The 24,420-nt window shown below is 62.3% G+C and overlaps 1 protein-coding gene across 7 annotated transcripts; it reads left to right on the forward strand.

Annotated features, from left to right (window-relative positions):
* Positions 1 to 204: 204 nt before the first annotated feature.
* PDGFA (platelet derived growth factor subunit A) lies at positions 205 to 21,669 on the forward strand. Of its 7 annotated transcripts, none has more exons than XM_033096659.1 (9): positions 205 to 2,319; positions 3,563 to 3,692; positions 5,049 to 5,145; positions 9,621 to 9,725; positions 11,808 to 11,995; positions 15,173 to 15,436; positions 18,396 to 18,522; positions 19,058 to 19,125; positions 20,919 to 21,669. In XM_033096659.1, exons 2-8 carry the CDS (start codon positions 3,630 to 3,632, stop codon positions 19,075 to 19,077), a joined length of 864 nt encoding a protein of 287 aa, XP_032952550.1. In that variant the 5' UTR covers positions 205 to 2,319; positions 3,563 to 3,629; the 3' UTR covers positions 19,078 to 19,125; positions 20,919 to 21,669. The 7 variants fall into 7 exon arrangements, with proteins under 7 accessions (XP_032952550.1, XP_032952544.1, XP_032952545.1 ...); XM_033096653.1 differs by lacking the exon at positions 205 to 2,319 and adding an exon at positions 2,363 to 2,613; XM_033096654.1 differs by lacking the exons at positions 205 to 2,319; positions 19,058 to 19,125 and adding an exon at positions 2,368 to 2,613.
* Positions 21,670 to 24,420: the final 2,751 nt, after the last annotated feature.

Here is a 24,420-nt window from a genome sequence, read left to right on the forward strand (position 1 = left end):
ATGCTGGAGATAGCCCGGAAGCACCGGCGCTGGGGTCTACCGGACCCCCAGCCGCCAGGTGCACCTCCCCCACCCACCAACCCCTCCCTGGCAAGGAGGTTCCCTGGGCCCCCTTCTTCCGCCAGGGGCCCCCGGAGGCGTGAGAGCCCCTGAGGTCTCCTTTTGCACGAAGCCTGGAGCAGTCTGGCCCGCCTGGGTCCGTCTGCAGGGCCCTGAACGCAGAGCTCCCGCCGCCTCTGACTCAAGTATATTTAGCCTCATTATCAAATGTTTGCAGTGAACCGTGTGAACCTAATAGCGGCTGGAAGTGAAACCCGATTCCCAGGCAGAGAGCAGCACGTGACCACGCCTGATCAGCAGGGGTCACCGCCCCCCAAGCCCAGCGGGCTGGGCAGTGTGCTGCCCCCAGGCGCCTGGCCCCACACGGAAGTCCCCTCTTGGACCTTGTCACGCAGCCCCTTCTCCAGAGACCGAAATGAGGGCGGCTGGAGTCCGAACGGACCTGGTGTTGAGGAGGAACCAGGGTATGGAGGGGTCCACACAGGAGTGGTTCCCATCCAAGCTGGTGACCTCTCGGTCAAGTCGGTCCTACCGGCTCCATTTTCATTTCTCGGCCAGTTTCTTCCGAGGATGGGGGAGGGTGGGGTGGGCTGGAGGAGGGGGTCCCTGTCTCAGCCCAGGGAGGGCCTTGGTGCTCTAACGCGAGAGGTGCGCCGAGTTTCCCTACGGCGGCTGTCGCGCGGCTGCACAAGTTTTTGCCACCCTCGCGGGCCGCTGTTGTCGTGGTCGCTATGACGACGCGCCGCGTTTTATTTTTAATAGCGGCTGGCGATTAGAGGGCGGCCTGCGCGCTACCGGCACGGTTCTTGAGTCCGGGGTGGGGGGTGTGCCCAGGCTCGCCCCTGCTTCCCGCCCTCTCTCTGGCCTGAGACTCCAGCGGAAGGCGCCCCCTTCCGCATCCCCAGATCTCCCCCGGTTCAAGTTCGAACTAGGCATCCCCGAAGAGCCAGTCTGGGAATGGGTGCAGAGGGAAGCACCCATCCAGGCCGCTCAGAGGTGCCAGAGACCCCCCGGAGCTGGCGATCCTCTCTATGCAGATATTGGACCCGAGAGGGCCCCGCTTCCTCCAAAAGACAAACGACCTTTCCTCCTTCATTCCCACACCCGCTATCAATCCCAGTCCTTAACCCCAAAAGAGCGTCCTTGGGTCGCCTCTGCCCGAGGGGAATCCGAGGCTCAACGGGATGATGCCGTCAGGTCTCGGATGAGCAGGGGACAGCTCGAACCGGGTCCAGCCAGAGTCCTGGCAGTGAGCGTCCGGCTGCCTTCCAGAAACTTCCAGTGCTCCCTCTCCGATAGAAGGTTCCACCTGGACGGACAAGGACGGACTTTCACGTGCTTCTAAACGTTTCCAGGTTTGCCCGGTTCTGCCTCCGTCCTCCATCCTGACCACCACTCCCGCACACTCGCCCACGGGGAGTTCGCAACGGCATTGGGAGGCGGCAGGTGTGTGGAGGCCTGTGGAAGGGTGAGCATAAACCCAGGTGGTCTGGGAACTGCAGGAGAAACCCCCCACCCCCAGGTATTTGAGGGAAGGCGAGCGCTCCGAGGCCTCTCCGAACTCACTTTTGAAATGCCAGGGACAGGCCAGCTAAGGATGAAAGCCCGCCCGCCAGGCAGCGCCTTTACTGCCTTTGTCCAGCCGGGGCAATGGGGGCGGAGGGGCAGGGCAGACGGCATTCTCCTCTGCCGGCCACCCACCCACCGGGGCGTCTCATAGCCTCCCAGGGCCTCGGCCGTCTAGCTTTGGGGTCTCGGCCCGTCATTCCTCTAGCTGTGGTACGGGGACAGGTCCACCCCCTCGAGGGCCCGACCCCACCTGGTCTAGGAGGGCGGAATCCACCCAGCGCGGGTGTACCCGCCCTTTCGTGGCGGGGAGCCCTCCAGCCGCGCTCAGGCCTGGGGCTCCCCGCGCGTCGTGCCCCCGCATAGCGCTCTGTGCGGCGCCTTGGCCGGAGGTGGCGCTCTGTGCGCCCAGCGGATCCCGGCGGCGCGGGAGGCTTACACTCCGGGGTTCCTCACCAGAGGCTCCTTTTTTTTCCTTCCCTCCCAACCCCTTGAGTTCCCGGCTCAGGCCGCAACCCTGCCTTCCACAAGCGAGTGGGGACTTGGGGGACGCGGGGTCGCAGGGTGGGGACGAGGCACGCTGCAGCCCCCCTCCTCCGACCTGGGCGCTCTCCCATCGGAATGTGGGTGGAGGTTCCTCATTCAGACGCCCCAGGCATCGGATTGTGGGCGGGAGCGCGTGGCAGCCACCAGGTGAGTGCCCCAGACGCGCCCCTAAAGCCGGCCCACCTCTCACCAGAGACTCGCTCCCCCTCCTTTTATGGCGAGGGGGAGGCAGGGGCCCTGGATCCCAACCGTGGAAAGAGGCCCGAGGGCGGGGGGCGGGGGCCGGCCTGCTTTTGCCCTTTTTGGCGTCCAGCTCTGGGCGCTGCCCTCTGCTGCCGCTGGGGCCCGAGAGAGGCGAGGCGAGCCGGCGACGGCGGCGCTTCCGCGGCGGCCTCCTCCACTCCCCGTCCGGTGCCGCAGGATTGCAGCTGGAATTGGAGGGTGGGCAGCTCGAGGGAGGGGCGCGCAGAGCCCTGGTGGCTGTGCTTGGAGCCGGGCGCGGGGCTTGCATGGATCTCACTGCCTGCGTGAGCGCGTGTGTGTGCTCACTGCGGCGGCGGCCCGGCCCTACCCGGCCGGTGCGGCCCCCGCGCGCTTCCGAGGTGCGGGTCCCGGGCCGGGAATCCGGGGGCGGTGAGAGGGAGGGGCAGGGGAGGGGCTCGGCGACGGCCCTATAACCCCCTCCCCGTCGCCGGCCGGCTCCACACGCGCGCCCGGAGAAACCCGTACAACTCTGGCGAGCTGGGCCTGCCAGCGCCTGCTCCTCTCCCGGCGGCGGCAGGGGCAGCGGCGCCAGCTCGGTCCTGCGCCCGCCTTCAGGCCCGCGCAGCGCGGCCCCGGGTGCTGCCCGGCTCGGGCCGGAGGAGGGCGGAGCGCGGCGCCGGAGCCGAGGGCGCGCCGCGGAGGGGCGCACGCAGGCCGCCGGGCCGCGCCGTGCTGGGCCGCGCCGTGCCCGGCCTGGCGGCGGCGGTGGCGAAAGAAGGCCGGCGGTGGGCGCGCAGGGAGAGCGTGAGCTGGAGGCCGGGGCCTGGCCGGGCGTCCAGACAGGTGCTGGGTGCGGCGGCTCCAGCCTCGCTCCGGGCTCCTCGGGGCTGACGCCGCAAACACGCGGAATTAGCGGCCAGGTCGCTCCTAAAGCCGGCGCCGGGGAGCGAGAGCGGCGGCCGCCAGCACCGGGAACGCACCAAGGAAGAGGCCCAGCCCCGCCCTCCGTCCCTTCCGTCCCCACCCCCCACCCTGCGGCCCCGGAGGCTCCCGGCGCGGCAGGCGCGCACTCCCCGCTCCTCCTCCTCGCTGCTCGCGCCGGGCGCGTTCCGTCGGCTTCCCGCTCCGCACCACCCTCCTCCGGGCCGCGCTCCCTGAGGGATGGTACTGAATTTCGCCGCCGCAGGAGCCCGGCTGCAGCGCCCGCCCCGCGGCCTCGCCTCCTCGCCGAGCCGCCAGCGCCTCGGGACGCGATGAGGACCTGGGCTTGCCTGCTGCTCCTCGGCTGCGGATGCCTCGCCCATGCCCTGGCCGAGGTGGGTGCCACCCCCGCGCCCCGGCGCACGCCCCCTGCGGCCGCCCGCGGGCTGGGGCGCCCCGGGCTCGGGGTCTGCAGAGCGCGTTTTCATTTCTGTTAGGGTGGTCGATTTAAAAATTTTCCCAACTGGGGTTGTATTTTCTGCTGTGCCCAAGTGTGTCTGGTGAGTTTCCAGCGTGTTGCGTGTCTCTGCCGAGGAAGGACTGAGTGACGGCGGGGTGGACGAGTGGGGAGAAACTTCGGGGGCTCGGGCTTTTCTCCCGGGTGGGCACCCGGGGCGCGGCGGGCAGTGCAGTATAGGGGTGCAGGAAGCGCGGAAGGGGGTGTGTGTGAGCCGGCGGAGTTCGGGGAGGGGGAAAAGCGGCGCATAAACAGGTAGAGGCCCCCCCGGCAGGCCGGGGGGGCAGCGTGGAGCCGCAGCCCCGGGTCCCCGGGTCCCAAACCCGCCCGGGGCCTGCTTACAGGTGGCTGAGCGAGGCGAGCGGGGACCGGGCCAGGCGCCCGCGCCCTCCCACCACCGGCGCCCCCCACCCCTCATCTCGAATCCCGAATTCCCGGGAGCTCTGCTGTGATGAATGACTTTCTACAGCCCCCGTCGTGGGAACTTAGTGCCTGAGACCCCCCGCAGGGACCCCTGACTCCCTTTAAAATCAGGAGGAGCGGGGTGGGGGAGGAGGCCGAGTGGTGAGGGTGGTCTGGGCAGGGATTCGGGAGGTGCGAGAGGTAGATATTTAACTCTCCCATTCCCTGCAGCCTCTCCCAACTGCCGGCTGGATTTGGGGCGCCCCCAGTCGGCGCTAGGGCCGCTGCTGGGCCGGAGCGGGGTGGGGCGAGTGTGAGTGGGTGTGAGGGTGCCTGCGCGCCGCGTTTGTGAGACGGAGAGACCCTCTCCCCTACAGGTTTGCCCGGGATTCCGGTGTGAAATTTAAGCCCCTCGCTGGATTAAAGTGTTTAGGGCTGCTGTGACTTTCGTCGCTGATCCGTGACGCATTTCAACTTGATCTTCCTAGATGTTGATTTCACTATTAAATCAGAAAGTCCCCGGGCCCCTCACTACCCCAGACCGCCTGTAACTGACACCCCAGGCGGAGTGGCTGGAATGGGGGGCTTTTGTTTGAAAATTTAAAGGTGGCGCGCGGGCTTTTTTTTCCAAAAGGCAGAGGTGGATGGGGACGAAGAATTTGGGGTCTCACCGAGCCCCACCGCCGGCCATTGGCTCCAGGGCCCGGCCGGGGGTCGGGCGGCCTTGCGTGCGAGGTGCCCGGGTGGGCCAGGGACCAAGAGCCCTGGGCGTGGGGACGCGAGCCGGCGGGGCCGGGGCCGAGGCTCGCTGACCGTGTGGCTCTGCTTGCAGGAAGCCGAGATCCCCCGCGAGGTAATTGAGAGGCTGGCGCACAGTCAGATCCACAGCATCCGGGACCTCCAGCGACTCCTGGAGATAGACTCCGTAGGTAATCGCGCCCCTTCCCTCTCGCGCGGGGAGGGCGCGGGCGGGGCGGGCAGTGTGTGCGCCCCGCGGCGCCTCCCGCGTTTGGGCCGGGCCGCGCAGGAGCGCACCGAAAGGTCAGAATCCAATCCTGGGCCATAAAGCCAGGCGGATGAGTCAGGAGTTTCTCTTCCACATCACCACTTTCTCTCCCGGCGGCGGGCCGAGAGCTGCTCGCTCGCCCAGAGGTTGTTTTTGCATTTAAGGAACACGCCGCGTGTGTCACAGAAAGTTCAGCGGCATAGAGGGCGCCAGCGCCGGGCCAGGTGTGCCTGCCCCAGGCCTGCCCTCAGGCCAGGAGGAGCGGCAGCGGGCCCAGGCCCTGAGCGCAGAACAACCCTGTCCCTTGCGGGGTTGGGCTGGGTCGCAGAGGGGGCGGCGCCCTGGGTCAGGCCCCTTTGCACCCCCCGAGGCAGAGCTGGGCCTTTCTGTTTGCAGGACACCTGTGTCTTCTCTTTGCGACTCGGATACATCTGCTGTTTGGGGACTCTTTGGGGCTCCCCTCTCAGGCCTTGGAGCCCATCCACTTTAGAAAAACAGTTTATGTGTGAAGCGTTGTGTTGAAGCGCTGAGGGCCGGTTGCAGAGTTGGACTGGAACTGGGTTGGCAGAGGCCGTCTTGGGGTGGAAGCAGGTGGTGGTGGGGCGGCTCTGCTGGGCGTGGACCAGAGGGAGCCCCTTCCTGGCCACGTATTCCTAGCGTTGGAATGCCAGTGTGTGAAGTAGGGAAACACTGAGGCCGAGAAACGCTCTACTGACTAAAAGGCCTCAAATGAACTTGTCAAAGGCAGCAGGGAAGGTAGTGGATGGAAGGCCAGGTGGGATGAGATCCCTCTCCTGTAAACTGCTCTGAAAAGGGGTGGGGGTAGGGGAACTAGGGGAAAATCACAAGGCCGGGCGTTTGGAAATTTGTCCTAATTATGATGCTGGCGAGGCCTGGACCGTTTGCATTTCATGCCAAAACCACCTTCCAGCGGGGCAGGCGGCGGTTCTGTAGTTTTCTTGACCCAGGAAAATCCTTTGGCTGATCCTTTATCGAGAAAAGGGTAGCATTTCACTGGAGATCAGAGTTGGCGGGGGTGGGGGCTTGGATATGCTGCCCCTTGATGTGTAAGCCAAGGAAGGGCTTGTTTTGGTGAGCTGAGGGAAGCACTCTCCTTCATTCTGCTGGTCCCTTTGGGTTTGGAAAGTGGAGGGAACTGCCTAGAGCAGGGTCCAGGTTTTCTCTTTCTGGCTCTTGGAAGTGAGGCCTCTGAAGGGCTGGGCTTCCATGCCGGACACCTTTTTGGGTGCCACTGGGAAATGGGCCATTGACTTCTGCTGCGACCATTCTTATTCTGGCCTCTGCAGTCCCGCCTCTCCCACCCCACCGTTAACACCTTTTGCATTGCAGCCCTGGGGTTATGTTGATGCCTACCTGACTTGGGGGCTTCAGGCCCAGAGCCTCTGGGGGAGGGGGTGTGTTTCCAAACCGAAAAACCATGATGCACCATCCAGTTCTTAGCTGGTTTCAAGTTGCCCCTTTATAAAAAGCCCCAGGACCCCATCTTCTTCCTGCCCCAGGGAGTGGGTAGAGTGGCTCACCTGTGGGGACGCCCACCCCAGCCTGTCAGACTTTTTGGGCTCTGGTGCCTGGGAAACTTTGGGCGAGAACCAAGAGGGCCTGAAGGATAGTCCTTGCTCACTCTCTTTGCCCCTAGGGGCCATTTGTGACACAAAAGCCGAAGTGAGTCTCCTTTGTCCTGGTTCTGCCCCCCTTCCAGAGATGTGGAAGCCAGAACCAGAGGAGACCATGGTCTCTGGCCTGAGCACAGGAGTTGCACCTGTTGCTTCTAGAGCTTGTCTGGGGTGGGGAGGGGGGTCTATCCGCCCAACTCCTGTCCCACCAGAAGTGGAGTTGAAACTGGGCTGCTGGGTTGAAAGCAGCTATGGAGGACTGAGCTGCCTCGCCACCCCCACCCCCCGCCAGCCCTGGACTCCACACTAGGTCCAGCAGAGGTCCTTCTGGGACCAGGGAGGAAGGGGCTGGGTCCCCAGCTGGAAAATCTCCCTCTATAACTCTAGGGGTGTCCCTGCCAGATTGACCCGAGTGTAAGGCTAGCGCCCAGGCCGCTTGAGAAGAGGCTTTTTCAAACAGCGACTCCTGCCTTCTGTGGGCGGGGCTTTGTGATGGGGCGCTAGGGTCCTGATTCCTCCCAGTGGGCGGACTGCATTCCCATTTCACAGGTGGGAAACTCAGCTTGGGCTCCAGGTGGGTGTGGCTGGAGGACCAGGGGCTAGGATTCCTGCTCTGGAGTGTCCTGAGTTCTGAGTGTAAGGAGTAAAGCCCTAGATGGTTTTCCACCTGCTGCTTTTGGGTGGAGAGACCAGCATGTGGTCCTTTAATGACCAGTAGCATGGAGTTTGGGGCCTGTTTGTCCAGTGTGATGAGAACAAACCCCTCAGCGGAGTGGCAGCGGGAGCTTTGTTCTCCGAGCAGTCTGGCTGAACGCCCGGGTCATTGAGTAACCGATACATAAATATCCCATCTTGGGCCATTAACGCTTCACCAGGACGGATGGCTGGAGCAGCACTCCCGCCAAGTTGTCATGTGGACATCTGTGCATCAAAGACCAGAGGGAAACCGCTTGACTAACTGTCCTCAGAGCGGTTGGAGGGTGTGATTCGCAGGGACCTTCTCGTGGGTCGCTGCTGGGCTACTTCTCCGCCAGCGTGAATCAGAAGGCGTGCCCCTGGCGGGTCCGGGCTGCATTTGCTGACCCTCATCATGATAGGGGGCCTCCGGGGGTGGGCTTGTGTGACTAGCAGCTGTTTTGTCTCTGTCTCTTGTCTTCAAAACCGGTTGATGAACTGGGGCGTTTCCTTCGTTGTTTATTAGGCCTGGGCTGGGAGGGCCCACCTGGCCCTGGACAGAGCCCTTCGTCCCTGCACGTCGGCCCATCGCTTGGGCCTCAGTGTCCTCAGACGTGCACAGGTGGCAGTGCCTGGTGTGTTGGAGGTGCTGCAGAGCGCTCGCGGTGTTGTTGAGTTTTCTTAGAAGCCAATACAAGATGGCCGCCACCAGGACGTGACTCATAAATGTCACTTTTTCAGGAAAAAAATGCTTCTTGTAACAGTTGGTTGATGGGAAATTCTTACTGTATGAGTAGTTCTGTTCTGATCTTATTTTGGGTCTCAGAAAAAACAGTGGCAGTGAACATTGAGTCATTTTCAGTGAAAAGTTGGGTTCTGCTCTGGGTTCTCGGAGAGTGCGTCTTTTGCCATCTGCACCTTGTGCATGGCGTTCCCTCAATCTTCATCCAGTTGCTGGTTCGTGGGCTATCACAGAGGCCTCGCTGGGCTGGGTACCGGGGGAGGAAGCGTCGGGGCTGGGCGGGTGGCCAGGTCACCACCAGGGTCTGGGGAAGCCGGCAGAAGTGACCTTGGCACAGCTGCTGGAGCTGCTGGCCACTGGAACGGCCTTCTCAGGACCTGCTTTCCCAGTGCTCTATTGGGGAGGCAGGGGTGGAGGGGAGAAATGGGAACAGACCTTCCCAGCTGGACCTGGGGACAAAGGCGGCGAGTCTGGGGACCCACTTGACCCAGGTGGAGGCAGTGTCAGTGGGCCAGGTTTGGCCCAATGTCAGGAGCAGAACTCTGTCCCTCCCCACCCCCCTTTTCCATTGGTCTGAGAGACTGGGCCTCCTCTAGCCTGTCAGGGTCCTGGGGGACTAGGGTCCAGTCTGACCTTAGCTCTGGGCCCACTGCTCTGTGGCTGAGAGCCCCTCCTGGCAGCTTGTCTCTGCGGTCATGGCCGTGGCTCCCAGGCGTCAGGCACTCCTGTGCGGGCTGTCTGCCCTGTCCGTCATCAGGACTCATGACCAGGCTCTGCAGCCACTCCTGCTCCCCCCTCCAGCGTTTCTCGTGGCCTCACCCTCAGAGTGAGCTGACTGGGAACAAGTGGGGTTTGGCTGTCAGCCAGCCGGGCCGGCCTTCCTTCCGAACTCTCAAAAGCTGGCTGTACCATCAAGGGCAGGTTCGGGGGTGTGGGGGGAAGGTGCACACACACTGGCAACGTGCGTCGCCACAGCTTCTGGTGGTACTTCAGGTCACCCGCTGTCCGCAGTGCCCAGCTGGGAGCAGTGGGTCTGTCCGCCTGGGTCTTATGAACATGGGGCGGGGGCCAGGGCTGGCCTTGGGCTTCCTCACCTGGGAGAACACCTGCAGCCCCTCCCCCACAGGTCCCCTGGAGGTGTGGTGTGGGCGACGCATTTCTGTGGATCCTCTGGAGAGGGTGGTAGGATATTTTTGGCAGCTGCACACCTGGAAACTCCCCATGTCGGGGTGGAGGAGCTCCCAGAGGACCCCCTCCGTCTTGAGGATGGGGGTGGGCTGAGCTGCAGGAAGAGCTGTGGACGGGCCCCCAGGGGCCAGCTGGTCATTTTCCTCTTTCTCCCTGTAGGGGCTGAGGATGCTCTGGAAAGCAGCCTGAGAGCCCATAGCGGCCGTGCCACCAAGCGCACACCTCAGAAGCCACCTGTGCCCATTCGGAGGAAAAGAAGCATCGGTGAGTCCTAGGACCATTGAGGGGCTGGGGGGCACTCGGGAGCCCGCCCTCCCTCCTGTAAAACAGAGGCCCAGCCTGCTCGGGGCCCCTCGGTCTTGCAGTGTGTCTCTCGTGCTGTGGCCTGGCCCGGCTGACAGCCCCTGGAGAGGAGGCCGTCATAAATTCCTTAAGTGCCGGTCTTGTTGGGGCCTGCTCTCGAGGAGGCCTCGTTTCATTGGTCCTGCCATGTGGAGTGCTGGGTGTTCCTGGCTGCAAGCTGCCATGGAGCCTGGCGGGGTGCTCATGGACACCCCCTTCCGGGGCCCCACCCCACTCATGCTTGGCTCCTAGGGCCCCACCTGGGCATGGGTTTGGGGGATGCTTGGTTCTTGTCCCCTGACGCAAAGCACCCCATGTCTGCTAGTGGGTGGGGCTCTGAGCGGAAGTCATGGCCTGCTGCTCTTTCTGGCCCCAGGGATGCAGCTGGGAGTGTGGCCTGTTCAACCCTGTGCCACTTGGGGGTCCCGCCTGCTTACTGAGGCTGCTACGTGTGAACCCCAGCTGTTCCATTCACTGTGTGACCTTGGGCAGATGACTCCCATGCAAACGTCAGTTTCCTCCAAGAAGACGGGTTTATAGTTTCCACCTTTGAGCACGGGGGTGGGTGAATGGTTCCCAGTTAAGGCAGGCGGGCCCTCCCCAAATGACACTTACTGCTGTGACCGTAGCCCACCTGGCCAGGTTCCTCGGGCTCCTCTCACCTGGCGGGCGCCAGGCTGTGTGCTGGGAGGCAGCTCCCTCCCCCACTGGGGTGGCCAGACTGCTGGCACCCAGACTTCCTTGTCTGGTGGCTTGTTCTCGGGGGCCCAGCGAGGACGGGACAGTGAGAGCTGACGCCCCTCCTGGACACGTGGGCCCCCGACTACATTTCGGGCCATCCTCCTGTCTGCAAGGGGCACGGCCCTGCTCTGAGCTGGCTCCTGCGCTCGTGGGAGCCCCGGTGTGTGAGTGGCTGGCTGTCGCATCCTCCAGCTCCTGCTCTGGGGTTTGGGGGCCCTCACCGTATTGCTGGGGGCAGCGGCTTCGGTGGGTGGTCCTTGAGCCTCTCTGGGCACGTGACTAGGCAGCGGCGCCACTGGTGGCCAGTCCCCATGTCTGGATGATGCCAGGCGACCACCGCACAGTACCCAGCTGGGCCTCGTCGTGGCCCAGGAAGGCAGCGTGTCGTGTGTGTGCCCGGTCCTGGGGTGGGTTTCTCGTCTGTCAGTCACAGCCTGGTGTCCATAAGGAGATCAGGGCCCTGGCTGGACTGGTCAACCTGTGGTGAGGAGTACAGAGCAGAAAAGGGAGCCAGTCCCCCCTGGAGGGGCCTCGTGGCTGGTGGATGGCCTCGGGTGACCCTCCGTGAGCAGGTGTCTGGCCGGGGGCTGTGGAGTCTGGGCGTGTTGTGTCCCGTGTACCTTGTCCCCTGCCTACTGTGCAGGCCTTTGACACCCTCCCCCCAGACCTCCTGTGGCTGCTCCATCTCACGTCACAGACACAGTCAAGCTGCCCTCGAGGCCCCCGGGATGGACCAGAGCAGCCTGGGCCGTGAGCCAATATGCCAGGCTGTGTCCTGTTCTCTCCAGTCAGCTCTCTCGGGACCTTGCAGCCTTGGCTTCCCTGCCCCTCCCTGTCACCTCAGCCCAGCAGCTCCCCGAGTGTTGATCGTGGGGCGGGGGGGACGACACTGGGCTCCAGCAGCCCCACCGCCTGTCAGCCTCAGTTTCCATCCTGTCCCCAGCTACACATTCCTCACCCCCCATGGGCACAGTGGGCCTCCCTGCTGTCTCGGTCCTAGTGTCACACCGTCCCCTTTGCGAGCTGTGCCCTTCCCCTGGGGTCACCCCACCAGGCCCTCATGCTCCTGCCCATCCTTGGGTCAGCTCAGCTGCACTCTGGGGGAGGAGGGCCCTGGGACTGCGTGACACACGTCACATTGGAGGAGGCAGCAGCTGGGTGGCCCCTCAGCTGCTGCAGGCCTGGGAGGGTACAGAGGGGGTGGGTGGGCGCCGTGCATGGGGACACGTGACCTCTGGACTCACTGCGGATCTTCCTCTGCAGAGGAAGCTGTCCCCGCCGTCTGCAAGACCAGGACGGTCATTTACGAGATACCTCGGAGCCAGGTGGACCCCACGTCTGCCAACTTTCTGATCTGGCCTCCGTGTGTGGAGGTCAAACGCTGCACTGGCTGCTGTAACACGAGCAGCGTCAAGTGCCAGCCCTCTCGCGTGCACCACCGGAGTGTGAAGGTGAGCCCTGCCACCCCCAAGGGAGCCACGCTGGCCCGCGTGATGGCTGGCAGCCCGAGGGCCGGGAGAAGGGACATGCGGGTGTGGGCCGGTGTAGGGAAAGCTGGGACGCAGCCTGGTGTCCCCCCCACCACACAGAGCTGCCCAGGAAATGACAATTTGGAAGGGACCGTGAAGAAAGAAACAGGACACAGTGGTCTAGAGCTGACTTTCCTTGCTAAAGGGTCCCACGAGGTGCAGCCACTTAGGTGGGAGCCCTGCAGAGCACTCGCAGGCACGATGGCGGGGGCTGTGGTGCATGGCAGGGCCCGGGGGCCCCTCGGAGCCTGCCTTACCCCACGCCTCTCCCCAGGACATGGGCGACAAGGAAGGGAGTGCTGGTGTGGAGCCCTGGCCGCGTTGCCGTACCTTATCTGTCAGTCGGGGCGCGTACCCTGTTCCACTGGGAGTGCTTGTCTGGATGGGTTTTTCTGAGGTGCCGGGATCTGAGGCCGCCCCTCCCCTCATTTTAGAAATGACCCGGTGGTTTCGGCTGACTGTCTTCGCCATCCACCTGCAGTCACTTGGGAGCCTGCACACAGCCATCCCTCAGGCAGGGGCGGGCCATGGTGACCTCCAAGGGCAGTCCTGGGGGGGATGCAGGAAGGTCACCCTCCCACTCTGGGTCCTCCTCTCCTGAGTCCTGGGGGACGTTCTTCCTCAGGTCGCTCTGGGCAGCCAAATTGGGGTCTGGCTTGTGACCTGCTGGCCTGCGCCTCCTGGCCTGGGCTTACCTGCGCCACCTGTGATGTGGTCTGAGGCACGGCCCTGTGTGTCTGGGCTGTGAGCCCCCCAAGAGAGCAGAGGGCGTGCTGTACGTCTGGGCGTCAGTCCCTGTGTGGCCCTTTTCAAAAGGACAGGGTTGGAGGGTGGTTGGAGGGTGTCTCCTGGCTCCTCTGACGTCAGGCGGATGCCTGGAGACCGGCTCTGGGTGGGTTAGGACCCTGCGAGTGGACCTGGGCAGCAGGGCATCTTCTGCACAGGGCAGGCCCGTTGTCCTCGAGTGGGGATGTCGGATCTGGGGGTGCATTAGAACTTATTCGTGACTAGAAATGATTTCAAACCCTCCATGCTGCTGCCAGTCCAGGCCCCTCGATGTTGCTCCCTGGTCCCCATGAAAGCTCAGGGCAGAAAACTTTCTTAGTGACAGACCATGTAGCAGGCCCGGCCGCGTGTCGTGCGCAAAGGCCCTTTAGACCCATAACTGGGACTTCACATGGACGTGGTGTCTGCAGGTCTTGCGTGGCTCGCTGCCCGTGGTCTGCCGGCTGACACTCCCCTGGACGCCAAGGTGTCCCAGGTGGGAGCCTGAGTCAGGCCTCCAGACTTGCAGCAGTAGGGCCCCCTCCTGGTGCTGAAGCCAGCTTTGCACCCGAGGGCCCCCATTGCCACCCCTTTGTTAAAGGAGGAAACTGAGGCTCGAGGAACGAGCCCTGTGCACCCCGCACCGGCCCTGCCCACCGGGTCTCCACTCTGTGACCCCGGCCAGCCTCTGCCCCTGGGGTCTCAGTGTCCTCACTTGTGGTATGTTGGGGGATGTTATGAGCCCCAAGAATCCGGGTACCTGGGGTCTTTTTCTTGGGCATAGGCAGGGGGTGCTTTAGATGAGATAGACCCAGATTCAGGCACTAGGGTGTCTGAGACGGGGCTTGGAGGTACAGGGGTGCTGCAATGAAGGGCTCTCCGGCTTCCAGGGCATCCCCTTGACCCCCAGTCTTGCTCCCCATGGGTGTGAGGACCAGGGACTGTCTGCCTCTGTCTGCTGGCCCACCTGAGTATGTAGGTGGGGGTCCAGAGGCTCCAGTAGGGTCCTAGCAGCACGGTGGTGTCTGAGGCGCCGAGCTGTCTAGGAGGGTGCTCTGTACCAGGGCCTCCCCCAGCCTCCATCTGCCCAGATAAGGGGTGGTGGGTCAGCCGAGACAGGGAGGCGTTCAGTCATGCGTTCTGAGAGCCCAGGCGCCTGGTTCCACGCCCGCACCCCACCCTGCCCAGACCCGGGCCCCTTCCTTCTCCTCCCTGCCCACCCGTCAGAGGGTTGGCAGGAAAATATCCGGCCCCAGACAGCGGGGGTTCTGGCAGAGAGGGGACAAAAGGTCAGTGGGAACAGGAGGCCCATTGTGGGCCGTTCCCGCTCTGTTTGGGGTGGAGGCAGTGCGGCCCTCGGAACCCCAGAGCGGGCCGTGGGAGGTGCTGCGGCTCCCCCGCCCGTCCTGCAATGGCACTTCCCAGGTTTTCCGGGGTTTATGGCCTTTTGATCCACAGTCCCAGGGCTCTTAGCCAAGCAGGTAACAGTCAGGCTGGGCATGGTCACCCTGAGGCCCAGCCGGGTGACTGTCCAGTTGTGCTAGCTGAAGGCTGGGTGTGGATGCGCTGGGGTGCGTGGCCCCAGTGGGGTCAGGGTGTAGGAGCAGCTCTGAGCGGCTGTCTCCTGTGTGGGGACCTCAGGACACTGCAGGTGGGCTCCCGTTTTGTTTCAGGGCAGCCTGTGTGCACCAACCCAAGTTCATCAGTAAATGACCTTGGTCAGCCAGGAGCCAGGACCCAGCTCTGCGGCTGTGTGCGGGCAATGGACGTGGCCCTGTTTGGCTAGACTTCTGGAAGGCAGGCTGGGCGTGTCCACCTGGGTGCCCAGGACGGGCTCTACTCCCTGGAAATGGAGCTGGGAGGGGCACACTGGGGCAGGGTCCAGCTGTTGCTGTGTGGGGTCCAATTTATGGGCCTGGGGGAGAACGCGGTGGCCTGGGGCTTAGGTCTCAGGTAGGGCCTCTGAGCCCTGCCCCGCGGTGCAGGGCTGCCTGGGGAGAGCCGTAGTGGTCAGTGAGCCCAATACCTTGGCCTTGGGGAGCTGGACATGGCCCGAGGGGCATTGACCATCGGACTTCAGGTCCTGGGGCCTGGGGTCCTTGTTCCCCAGGCTGCGTTGGCCTCTGGCCAGGTGGGAGGAGAAGGGCTCCCTCCACTCGGGCCATTAAACCAGGTGAGGTCTGTCCAAATGGCCCTGGGGTTGGCTCAGGTCTAGGTGGACATGGGCCCGGGGAGGGGAACACGGGGATGCTGTGTCTGGAGTGCCAGCAGGCTGGGGCCTTCACGCTGACGAGACAGTTCCTCGGACGAGCTCAGGGCCTCTGCTGTTCCCAGGTCCAGGCCTCCAGCGAACAAAGAAGGCTTGTCTGCTGCCTCAGTTTCCTTATCTGTCAAGCTGATGTACTGTGCCCTCGCAGGGCAGCTGGGAGCGTTACAGCGACTGGCACAGGGGCTGTTAATGCTGCTGTTTCTCTTGGTGATGACGCTCTGCCTGACCCTGGCCCCAGCACCTGGGGCGTCCTCGGCAGGTGTGGCTGTCCCCAGCCCTCCTGGGTGGCGTCCTGTGTTGTGGTTATGGCGGCCCAGCCTGGGATGCTGGTGAGTGGCAGAAACTTGCCTTCTGTGCTGGGCGTCCCTTCTCGGGGGGGTATGTTTGGGTGGCCTGGCCTGCGGTGCACAGGTGGGTTGAGGGCAGGCACCCTCTGTCCTGAGGAGCTGGACTCTGCTTTCTAAGGTGCAGCCCAGACACCGAGGCGCATATGGGGCGAGGAGGGAGGGTCATGGGGATCCCGCTTGGCTCCAGTGTGGGAACGGGGGGCCCAAGGGCGTCAACGTGTCGTTCTGTGGACCTGGCTAGTGTGGAGGACGCTTCTGAGAATTTAATATTCACAGCATGGTCTTGGGGAAAATGTAGCCATTTCCTGGCCAGACAGGTGGCGGGACGTCGCAATCCTTGCAGAGCCCTTGAATGCCCGAAACAGGTGCCATCGTAAACCGCTCTTTGTTTTCTTAGATAAAAACGGCCCGTCTGATGAGAAAGTGGGTTCCCAGACTGAGGCAGCCGGTACTGCGTGCTTCGCCAAGGGGTCGGGGTGGGGTGGTGTTTCTGGGGTGTCCACCTTGTCCATGGTGGCCATGCTGTTCTGGATGAACAAGCCTGCCCCCCTCTACCCACCTCCGCCCAGGAGTCGGGGGGGTCTCGGCCGCACAGAGGAAACTTGGTGTGATGCTTGCTGACCAAACAGGGCAGGGCCTCCTGTGTCCCCAGCAGGCCGGGGTGCTAGGAAGGTGGCTGTGGGAGGTCCATGGCACTCAGACCTCTGACCCACCTGCATGGGGCCCCCGGTTGCCACCCAGGCAGACCTGTACCTCCTAACTGAGGAGGGTGGCAGGGCCCCAGGTGGGGCTCGGCCCTCGGGAGGCCTGCTGAGGCCCAGCCCACCCAGTACCCTCATGGGGATCACTTGACCCCACTCCACCCTCGGGCCAGCAGGCTGGCCGCTTCAGACTTGGGGGTGCTGGGAGCTGATTGTGATAAGCTAGGGTGCTGTGTGAACGTGCCAACACCAGGGGCACTTGCTCCGGAAGCGGCCCAGCCCCACCAGGTTCCAGGTGCTTTTGTACACATCACCTTGTTTCTTACCATGACCCGTGACCCTTGGTCCCATTTAGCAGACGGGAAGCCAGAGGCTCTGCCCTGCAGTCCATGGGCTCCTCTCTGGCTCCAGGGCCCTGGGGAGGGGCAGGTGGAGGGGTGGCCACACCCCAGGCCTCTCGGGAGCAGGCCATCCTCTGGCTGCTCCTGCTGGAGGCCACCTTTTCTCCAACCTTGACTTAGGGAACCTCCCTGGCCTGGTCCCAAACCTGGCCTAGCTCCTGACCCCCCTCCACGCCCCCCATACCTGGCATTCACACCTGAGGCCATGCACTGTATACCACTTCACACGTCACTCTGTGGGTCAGTCACGGCCAGGTCTGGACAAGCCTTGGCCTGCTTACCTGTGGGATGGGTGCCCCATTGCCAGGGTACAGGGCCGACCCCACTGCCCAGGGTCCTCCAGCTCGTGGCCTGCAGGCCTCTGCAGAGGAGCCTGGAGGAGGGTCCCTCCCTGCTCCTCCCCATCCGGACTCTCACAGCCTGGGGGCTTCTGCTCTGGGCCTGGGTCGCCTTCGCCCCCTGCCAGCTCTGATGGGCCCTCCAGGTGACGTGCTCAGGATGTAACCTGTGGGCTCTGCTCCGTTCCCACCTGTTTCCCAGGCGAACGGAGAGGGCTGGGCTAGGTATGCCTGAGGGCTGGGCCCCGGCCCCAAGTGTTGGCCCAGATGCAGTGTCTGCCGGACTGCATGGGGGTGTGGGGTCAGCAGGAAGACTGGGGACCAGAGCACAGGCTGTGGGCCTGTGGGAATGGGGACCCCACTGGGGCTGCAGGGAGGCAGGGAGTGTTGCTTCTTGAGTGTTTTCCTCCTCCACAAACTGGGAGGGATGGAGGGGGCATGGCTGCCTCGGCAGTGCTCACTGTTGCTGTGTATTAAGTGTGTGGAGCCAGGTGTGTGCGTGCACTGTGTGTGTGTGTGTGCGTGCGTGCGCGTGCATGTGCTTGAGGTCCCATGACGGGCGTGTGTGTGCCTGTGTGGGGGGTGGAGCTGCGTTCCCAGCAGACAAGCCAGTTCCCTGGGGCCCCTGGGGATTTGACTTCTGGCCCCCTCCCCACCCAGCTGTGCCTGGGGCCTTTCCAGCTGGACTCTGGGCCAGTCCTCCTGAAGTGCCCGGGGGTCGGGGCGGAGGACCCACATGTGGTCCTGTGCCGAGAATTTCCAGCTGGTGAGGCCCTTGAATTCAGGGCAGTTGTTGGCTTCTCCCAAACTGAAGAGGAGGCAGCCGCTCCGTTTGGGTCCCCCCCTCCTCCGGGGAGGGCCCCGGGGCCTCTGCCCACATTTCTGAGAAGGCCAGCTTTCTCCAAGTACACACAGACCCGTGGCCTTGGGGCACGAGAAGTCCTCGTGCCTGCCTTGGACTGAGGCTGTTGGTGCCATGGGCCTGGCCCACTGGCCCTGGGGGCGGGGAGGGGTCCTTGTGGGGCCGGCGCTGTGGTGACCTGGATCCTGTAGGGTCCTGGGCTGGAGCCTCTCACATCTGGACGCGCACAGTCTCCTTGTGGACCCTGGGGACCACACTGCTTCCTCTGTGGGCTTGGGGCAGGAGGCAGGGCGATGCCCGGCCACCAGCCAGAGGCAGCAGTGCCCTATACCTCAGCCATGGCGTTTCCCCTTTAGTAACTTAATGCCGTGCAAAAACTTCCTGTTGCCCCAGAAGTCCCTAAAACAGGGAAACAAATGCCTCCCTCCCCAGTTCCAGGTATACCCTGTACGCCTCCAGGCACGCATGCGGGTTTACATTAAGTTAAAATGAGACCAAACACAAATGCTGTGCTGCACCGAGTCTCACCTGAGTCTCACCTGGCTCCTGCCTTCCCACCGGGCGGAGGGAGGAGGCCCGAGGCCAGGCCAGGCCACCCGCCCTCCTGAGTGCTCACAGCTGGGCCTGCTGTCTCGGCAGGTGGCCAAGGTGGAGTACGTCAGGAAGAAGCCAAAGTTAAAAGAAGTGCAGGTTAGGCTGGAGGAGCACCTGGAGTGCACGTGCACGACCGCCAGCCCGAACCCGGAGTTCCGAGAGGAGGAGACCGGTGAGTGGCCAGCTCCCGTGGCTGCTGCCAGAAGTGGGGCTCGGGGGCCCTGGCATCTGGGGCTGCAGGGAGGCCAGTCGGTGGCCTGCTGACCGGGCCAGTGTGCCCTGGGGAAGGGCCGGCGGCCGATTCTGCCGCCCCGGCACCGGTGGGGAGGAGGGACCAGCTGTGTGGCTCTGGCAGGACAGGTCCAAGCCTGAGTGAGGGGTGGCTGTGCGTGCAAGTCTCCCACCCTGGCCGGCGGCTCTTCGTGGTAATTAGGCCAGACGTGTTTGAGGAGGGTTCCACCCGGTGGGAAGGCAGGGACTGGACCCGAGCCACCATGTTACCGGTGGGGGGTCTTAGCCTCCCCCGCCAGCAGACTTTGCCCAGAAGCAGCCCGTGTCAGGCCTGGCTCAAGGGACCAGGAAGTGTGTCTGTGCGAGCGCTAATGGAGTTTTTTTTCCAGAAAGACAACAGCTCAGGTGTTTATTGTTTCAGTTTCCACCTGAGTCTCCTTTAGGCCTGCTCACCCGCCCTGCCCTTCTGTTAACAGGAAGGCGTAGGAGTCAGTAAAAAAGCGGAAAAGAAAGAGGTTAAAAACCCACCTAACGAGCCAACCAGGTAGGAGCTGTCTGTAAGCTGACGTGCCATGACCGCGGTGGGAGGTGCACTGCTGATCAGGACAAATCACCCGAGGACACCCTGTGATTGGCCTGATTGCAGCTTCTGGGGTCTGGCTGGGCTGTGGGCCTCCTGCTCCCGTCCTCGACCCCTCCCCTCCTCCCGCACGGAAGCCCTGAGCCTCTGCTCTGGCTTTGGTCTTCGTTGATTGGGGGGCAAAGCATCATGTGAGTGGAGGGGTTGGGGTTTCCTGAGCAGCAGTGGGGCAGCTCTGACGTGTACTAGCTGGGGTCAGCTCGGGCAGGTTACCCACCCCACTTGACAGACGGAAAAACAGGCTTACAGAGATTGCAGGTAAGGGTTGTTGGAGGTGAGCGGGTCCTGTCTGGAAATGCTTTATAAACATGTAGGGGGTGGTTGGCCACGATGCTGGAATTGTGTTTGGCTGCTGGTAACGCAGCAGCAACAAGGGTTGAGATAAGGTAGAACAATTCGCAACTCATGGAAAGACAGTGAGACCAGAGCAGGTATGGCAGTCTCGAGGTATCATCGGGGACCCTCGTCTACCCGGGACTGGTGCGACCCATCCTCAGAGGTGCCTCATGGCCCATAATGGCTGCTAAAGTACCAGAAATCACATCCACACTCCAGGCTTAAAGCAAGTAAAGTGGGGAGAAGGGTAAAACGAGCCGTTATAGAAATCCCACCCAGTGACTTTGGCCTTGATCTCAATGGCCATCCCTCAGCTGCAAGGGAGCCTGGGAAGTATAGCCTGTCAGTGTGGCACGCCGCTTCCCGCACAATGAGATTTGGGCAACCACAGTCGCATGAAGAGGTAGTCTCCAGCCTTCCTGATTCTGGTGTTGGCCTGTCTGCCTCTGGGCACGTGAGAGCCCCTGGCATCCAAAGCAAAGTGGCGAGAGGAGCCTTAAGAGGTGTCTGAGATTCTGGGCTGCGGGTGGCAGTGTCACAGCAGGAAGCTGCCAGGAGAGGCGCTCTGCACGCCTGCGGGTCAGGTGCATTCGTGATGCTCCTGAGGAGGGGAGGCCACGGGATGGGAGCCTGGAGCAGCCCCAAACGGCTGCGCGGCCTTGGCCTCTGCTGGCCCAGGAGTACAGCCGGGGGGTCTGGGTGCTGTCTGTGCGTCCCGCCTACAGACCACTGGGCTCTGGGCTCCATGGTCCAGCCGACGACAGAGATCCCAAAGGGACAGGCGGGCATCCCTGCTCCCCCAGGCCCTGCTGGCATTCAGACTCCGGGCGTGTGGGTGGTACAAGGGTTAGGAGGAGCAGTGGACAGGTGACGCGTTGTGATGGGCACGAACTGCTCTTGGCTCACAGTTCAGTGTGGACCTGCCCGGTCAGAGGACCCCTTCTGTCTGGCTGGAGTGTCCACAGTTGCCTCATGGTCCAAGGTGCTGCCAGAGCTCCAGAAAGCACATCAGACCCTAGGTGGAAGGAAGAGGAAGGTGAGGAGAAAGACAAAGACCTTTCTGGTCTTGGTGTCCCTTATCTGTGCAATGGGAGACTGGGACCTGCTCTTGAGCCGTGTTCTTTTGTGAGACGCTGAGAGCCTTGTCCCTGCTCCCATCCGGATGTTCCAGAAAGGGTAACAAGCCATATTTGGTTTGAAGAATTTCACGAACATGTCAAATCCTAAGACTTTCCGTGGCGTGTGCGTGTATGTGTGTGCGCGTGTGCACCCTTGGTCGGCTGGATGCCCGCTCCGCTTCCATCCACGTGTGTGCGCTCGCGGCCGCGCCTCAGTGTTCTGTCTCTCCCTCCTCCCCGCAGATGTGAGGTGAGGCTAAGCTAGCTGCCCTTTCCCGGGACACGGATGTACATGGCGTGTGACATTCCTGAACCTACTTGTACGGTGCTTATCACCCGCGTACGGTCTTTGTTCTCCTCCGTGAAAAACTGTCTCCCTGCGCACTCTGGAGAACAAAGAGACAGTGTACGTTTGTTTAATGTGACATCAAAGCAAGTATTGTAGCACTTGGTGAAAACAATAAGGAGCTTCCTTGTCAAAAAGAGAGCAAACAAGACCATGCAAACTCGGCGGTGACACTGACTCACAACGTACCTGAACAGCTGCGGGGACGTTCGGAGGGGCACCCAGGGGGCCGTGGCCCACGCGCCAGCACAACGGGATTCTGTCCAGGTGGCCACAGGTGCTGCTGCCGAGGACACGGAGCCTGGTTTCCCTGGAAGCCGGTGCAGTGCGGCGTGCTCTGCGGGCCTAGGGCCAGGAGTGCCACGGATGCCACCACGGGACTATAGAAAGCACGTCTCCTTGCTGTAGTGTTTAAGTCTATACAGAAACCTTCTGAGAGCCTTAAGTGGGTTTTTTTTTACACCATAAAGTGATTATTAAGCTTTCCTTTTTACTCTTTGCCTAGCTTTTTTTTTTTTTTTAATTATCTCTTGGATGACATTTACACCGATAACACCAGGCTGCTGTAACCGTCAGGACAGTGGGACGGTGTTTCTCCTAGCGGGATGCAAACAAATGAGATGTATTAAAATAAACATGGTATACCTACCTATGCATCATTTCCTAAATGTTTCTGGCTTTCCATGTTTCTCCTTGCCCCATTTTATTTTACTTTTTAGTTTAAGCCATTTCAAGAGAACTGTGCGTGATCCAATCAGGTGCCATCCCTGGTCCCCTGTCCCGGCCCCCAGGGCTCCTCCATTTGCTACGTGCGTTTGCTACATGCAGCTGTTGGAGGCCACCTTCCCGCCAGGACAGCGAGGCTATTCCTGCTGCAGGGTTTGGACGGAACCTAAAATCTTTATTTTTGGTACGGTGTTAGGCTTCACGTGTAGTTACCAGAAATGTGTTGTGTGTGTGAGTTTTGTCTTGTAAAGGTGAAGTTTGTATTTTTATCTAATATTACCAGTTTATATACCTGAGAGCCTGTTATGTTTTTGTTTTTGTTTTTTTTTGGAACCAAAAGGGAAAAAAAAAACCCACAAAACCCATAACACGACAACACATTTTATGGTCACATTTTTCTAGTTGCCTCGCTGAATGTTGATCCCGTCTCGTGTCACGGCTCACGGCCCCGTGGCTGGGGCTCCTGCGAGACAACTGGGGAATGACTGCTCTCTGGGCCGGTGGGGCCCCTGGGCCGCCCCATGACAACCAGGACTTGCAGAGTGCAGCCCGCCCTTGGGACTCAAACCTGCCGGAGACAGACCGCGAAAGCCATCTTGCCAGTGCATGTGGCCTCACACAGGTGGAGGCCGGGTTCCCGTCTGAGCAGCCAAGTGGACGAAGGATTTCAGTCCAGAAGTGGTCTGGCCCCTGGCCTCACTGCCTGAACGTAAGCCAGTAAACTCGGACACCCGTGTTGCCCATGGCCTGCTGTCCCAACCAAGCCATGAGGCTCGTGTGGCCGTAAGGACGCGTGCTGCTGTGGGGCGCCGGCGGGCGGGCATCTGGTGTTGATGTTTATGGGTCTTTTACAGGGGTGCCTTTAGCACCGCACCCTCAGCCCCGAGTTCTCGTCCCTCAGCACGCCGCCTTGGAGTTGTGAGGGTGGGCACAGGTGGCCGTGTCCCCTGGTTCTCGCCTGCCCCCTGGAATGGAGTGCCCTGTTTGGCAGGTGGACTCGTGCTGGGCGCCTTGGGCTATGTTGTTTGGGCCACTCTGCCCGACACAAACGTGTAATATATGTGTTTGTGTTCCTGTGAGATGCCATAAAACCATCCGGTGAGCGATGTACGTGTCAGAGCGGAGCTGAAGGAAGCCCATGCGCAGGTGTGTGGGGACCCGAGGAGAGGCAGGCGGTGGCAGAGGGACTCAGGACTGCTGGTGGCCTTCCTCCCTCACTCTTACCTACGCCAGGTGAGGGCCTGTGCTACTGGACAGAGCTGGGCCACACGGTGCCAGTCTGACTTCCTGCCCGCAGTGAGGACACCCGTTTGGGGAAGCTGCAGGCTCTGCCCGCCCGCCACCCTGGGCTGCCCTCGTGTGTCTGCGAGCCCTGGGCCCCGAGCCAGAGGCCTCTGTCCGGCCTCAGTGTGTGCCTCTGCAGGGTGGGGCTGCCCCTTGGGCACGGAGGCGTCGGGACCTGGAGCCCCAGCTGTCATGTCCCCGTTTTTGTGCTTCTGGTCCCAACACTGCAGAAGAATAAGCTCTGGGGTGGCGGTCCCCCATCTGTGCATCTGTCACAGCCTGGTCCCTTGGTCACAGCCGTCCTCGCCTTGCAACTGGGGCTTCCATCAGGAGTTGTGAGGTGTAGGTTCCAGGCGGGTGGGGACTCCTGTAGCATGGGGCATCCCCCTTGGTCCAGGCCTTAGGCTCTGGTCTGTGAAGTGGGTGGACCTAGCTGGACGGCAGCTGTCTCCCAGTGGCTAGCCAGGCTCCCCTGGTCTCCTCCTCCAGCTGGCTGGCCCAGGGTGGGCTCAGACGACCTCTGGGTGACAGGCCCCTTAGCTTTTGCTTTCCAGTCTGGCACAGGAAGCAGTGTATGGACCCAAGGACATGTCAGTGTGACCCTCCACGCTTGGCCTTGGGTCCCCCCACCCCGTTCTAGACACAGCTGTGTCCTTGCACGTCCTTATTCCTCTTGGAGGGACCCTGCATAGAAGAGCAGTGTTGGGGGGGACACAGTTCCCTGGGGGAGGGGCAGCAGACAGCTGTGCTGGGAGGAAGACAGGTGAGTCTGGGCAGCCACAGCTGGGGCCATCAGCATGTGGCCCTGTGGGCCCTCGCCCGCCCTGGGCCCCCCCAGCAGTGTAACCACGTGACCTTGGCGGACAGACCGCTTCTCCGCTCGGAAACCATCACTTGGTGGCTGTGCTGGTCACCATGGTGTATGTAATGAGGGGGCTTAGCCCGCCGCAGACCCTCTGGAAGGTCTTGGGGTTCCCCCACCACACATCCCTTCACGGAGGAGTGAGGATGGAGCTGCTGCTTAGACAAAGGGACTGTGAGCCGTGGGCTGAAGCCAGACCCGACTGTCCCCCTCAAACCCAGCCGTCCACCCACCCCAAGTGAGTCCGTGCTGTGCTGCGTGGCCCTAAGAAAGGAGCTGAGATGAAGGGGGAGGGGTTGGCCACGTGGCCTCCCTCCACGAGGACTGAGCTCCCGGGACATCTGGGTCACCTTGCCCTGCATGCCGCCTCCAGCTGAGTGTCTCCCTGGGTCCCTGTTTTCCCTTCACCAGCTTAGACCCTTGGAGGCAGGACTGTGGGCTCTGTGTCTCTGGATCGCCGAGGGTCCTGAGGGAAGGCCTGGCAGCAAGCTCAGAGCCCAGGTTCTCGGGTCCTCGTGGCGCTGGGG

This window comes from Rhinolophus ferrumequinum, chromosome 24 (assembly GCF_004115265.2).
Source record: "Rhinolophus ferrumequinum isolate MPI-CBG mRhiFer1 chromosome 24, mRhiFer1_v1.p, whole genome shotgun sequence".
NCBI lineage: Eukaryota > Metazoa > Chordata > Mammalia > Chiroptera > Rhinolophidae > Rhinolophus > Rhinolophus ferrumequinum.

Bases quoted from the DNA above. Each gene is read 5' to 3' on its own strand.
- PDGFA (XM_033096653.1), top strand. From the start codon at position 2,387: ATGGCGAGGGGGAGGCAGGGGCCCTGGATCCCAACCGTGGAAAGAGGC. The intron at 5,146-9,620 runs GTAATCGCGCCC...TTCTCCCTGTAG, and splicing joins CCTGGAGATAGACTCCGTAG to GGGCTGAGGATGCTCTGGAA. The intron at 18,523-19,057 runs GTGAGTGGCCAG...TTCTGTTAACAG, and splicing joins GTTCCGAGAGGAGGAGACCG to GAAGGCGTAGGAGTCAGTAA.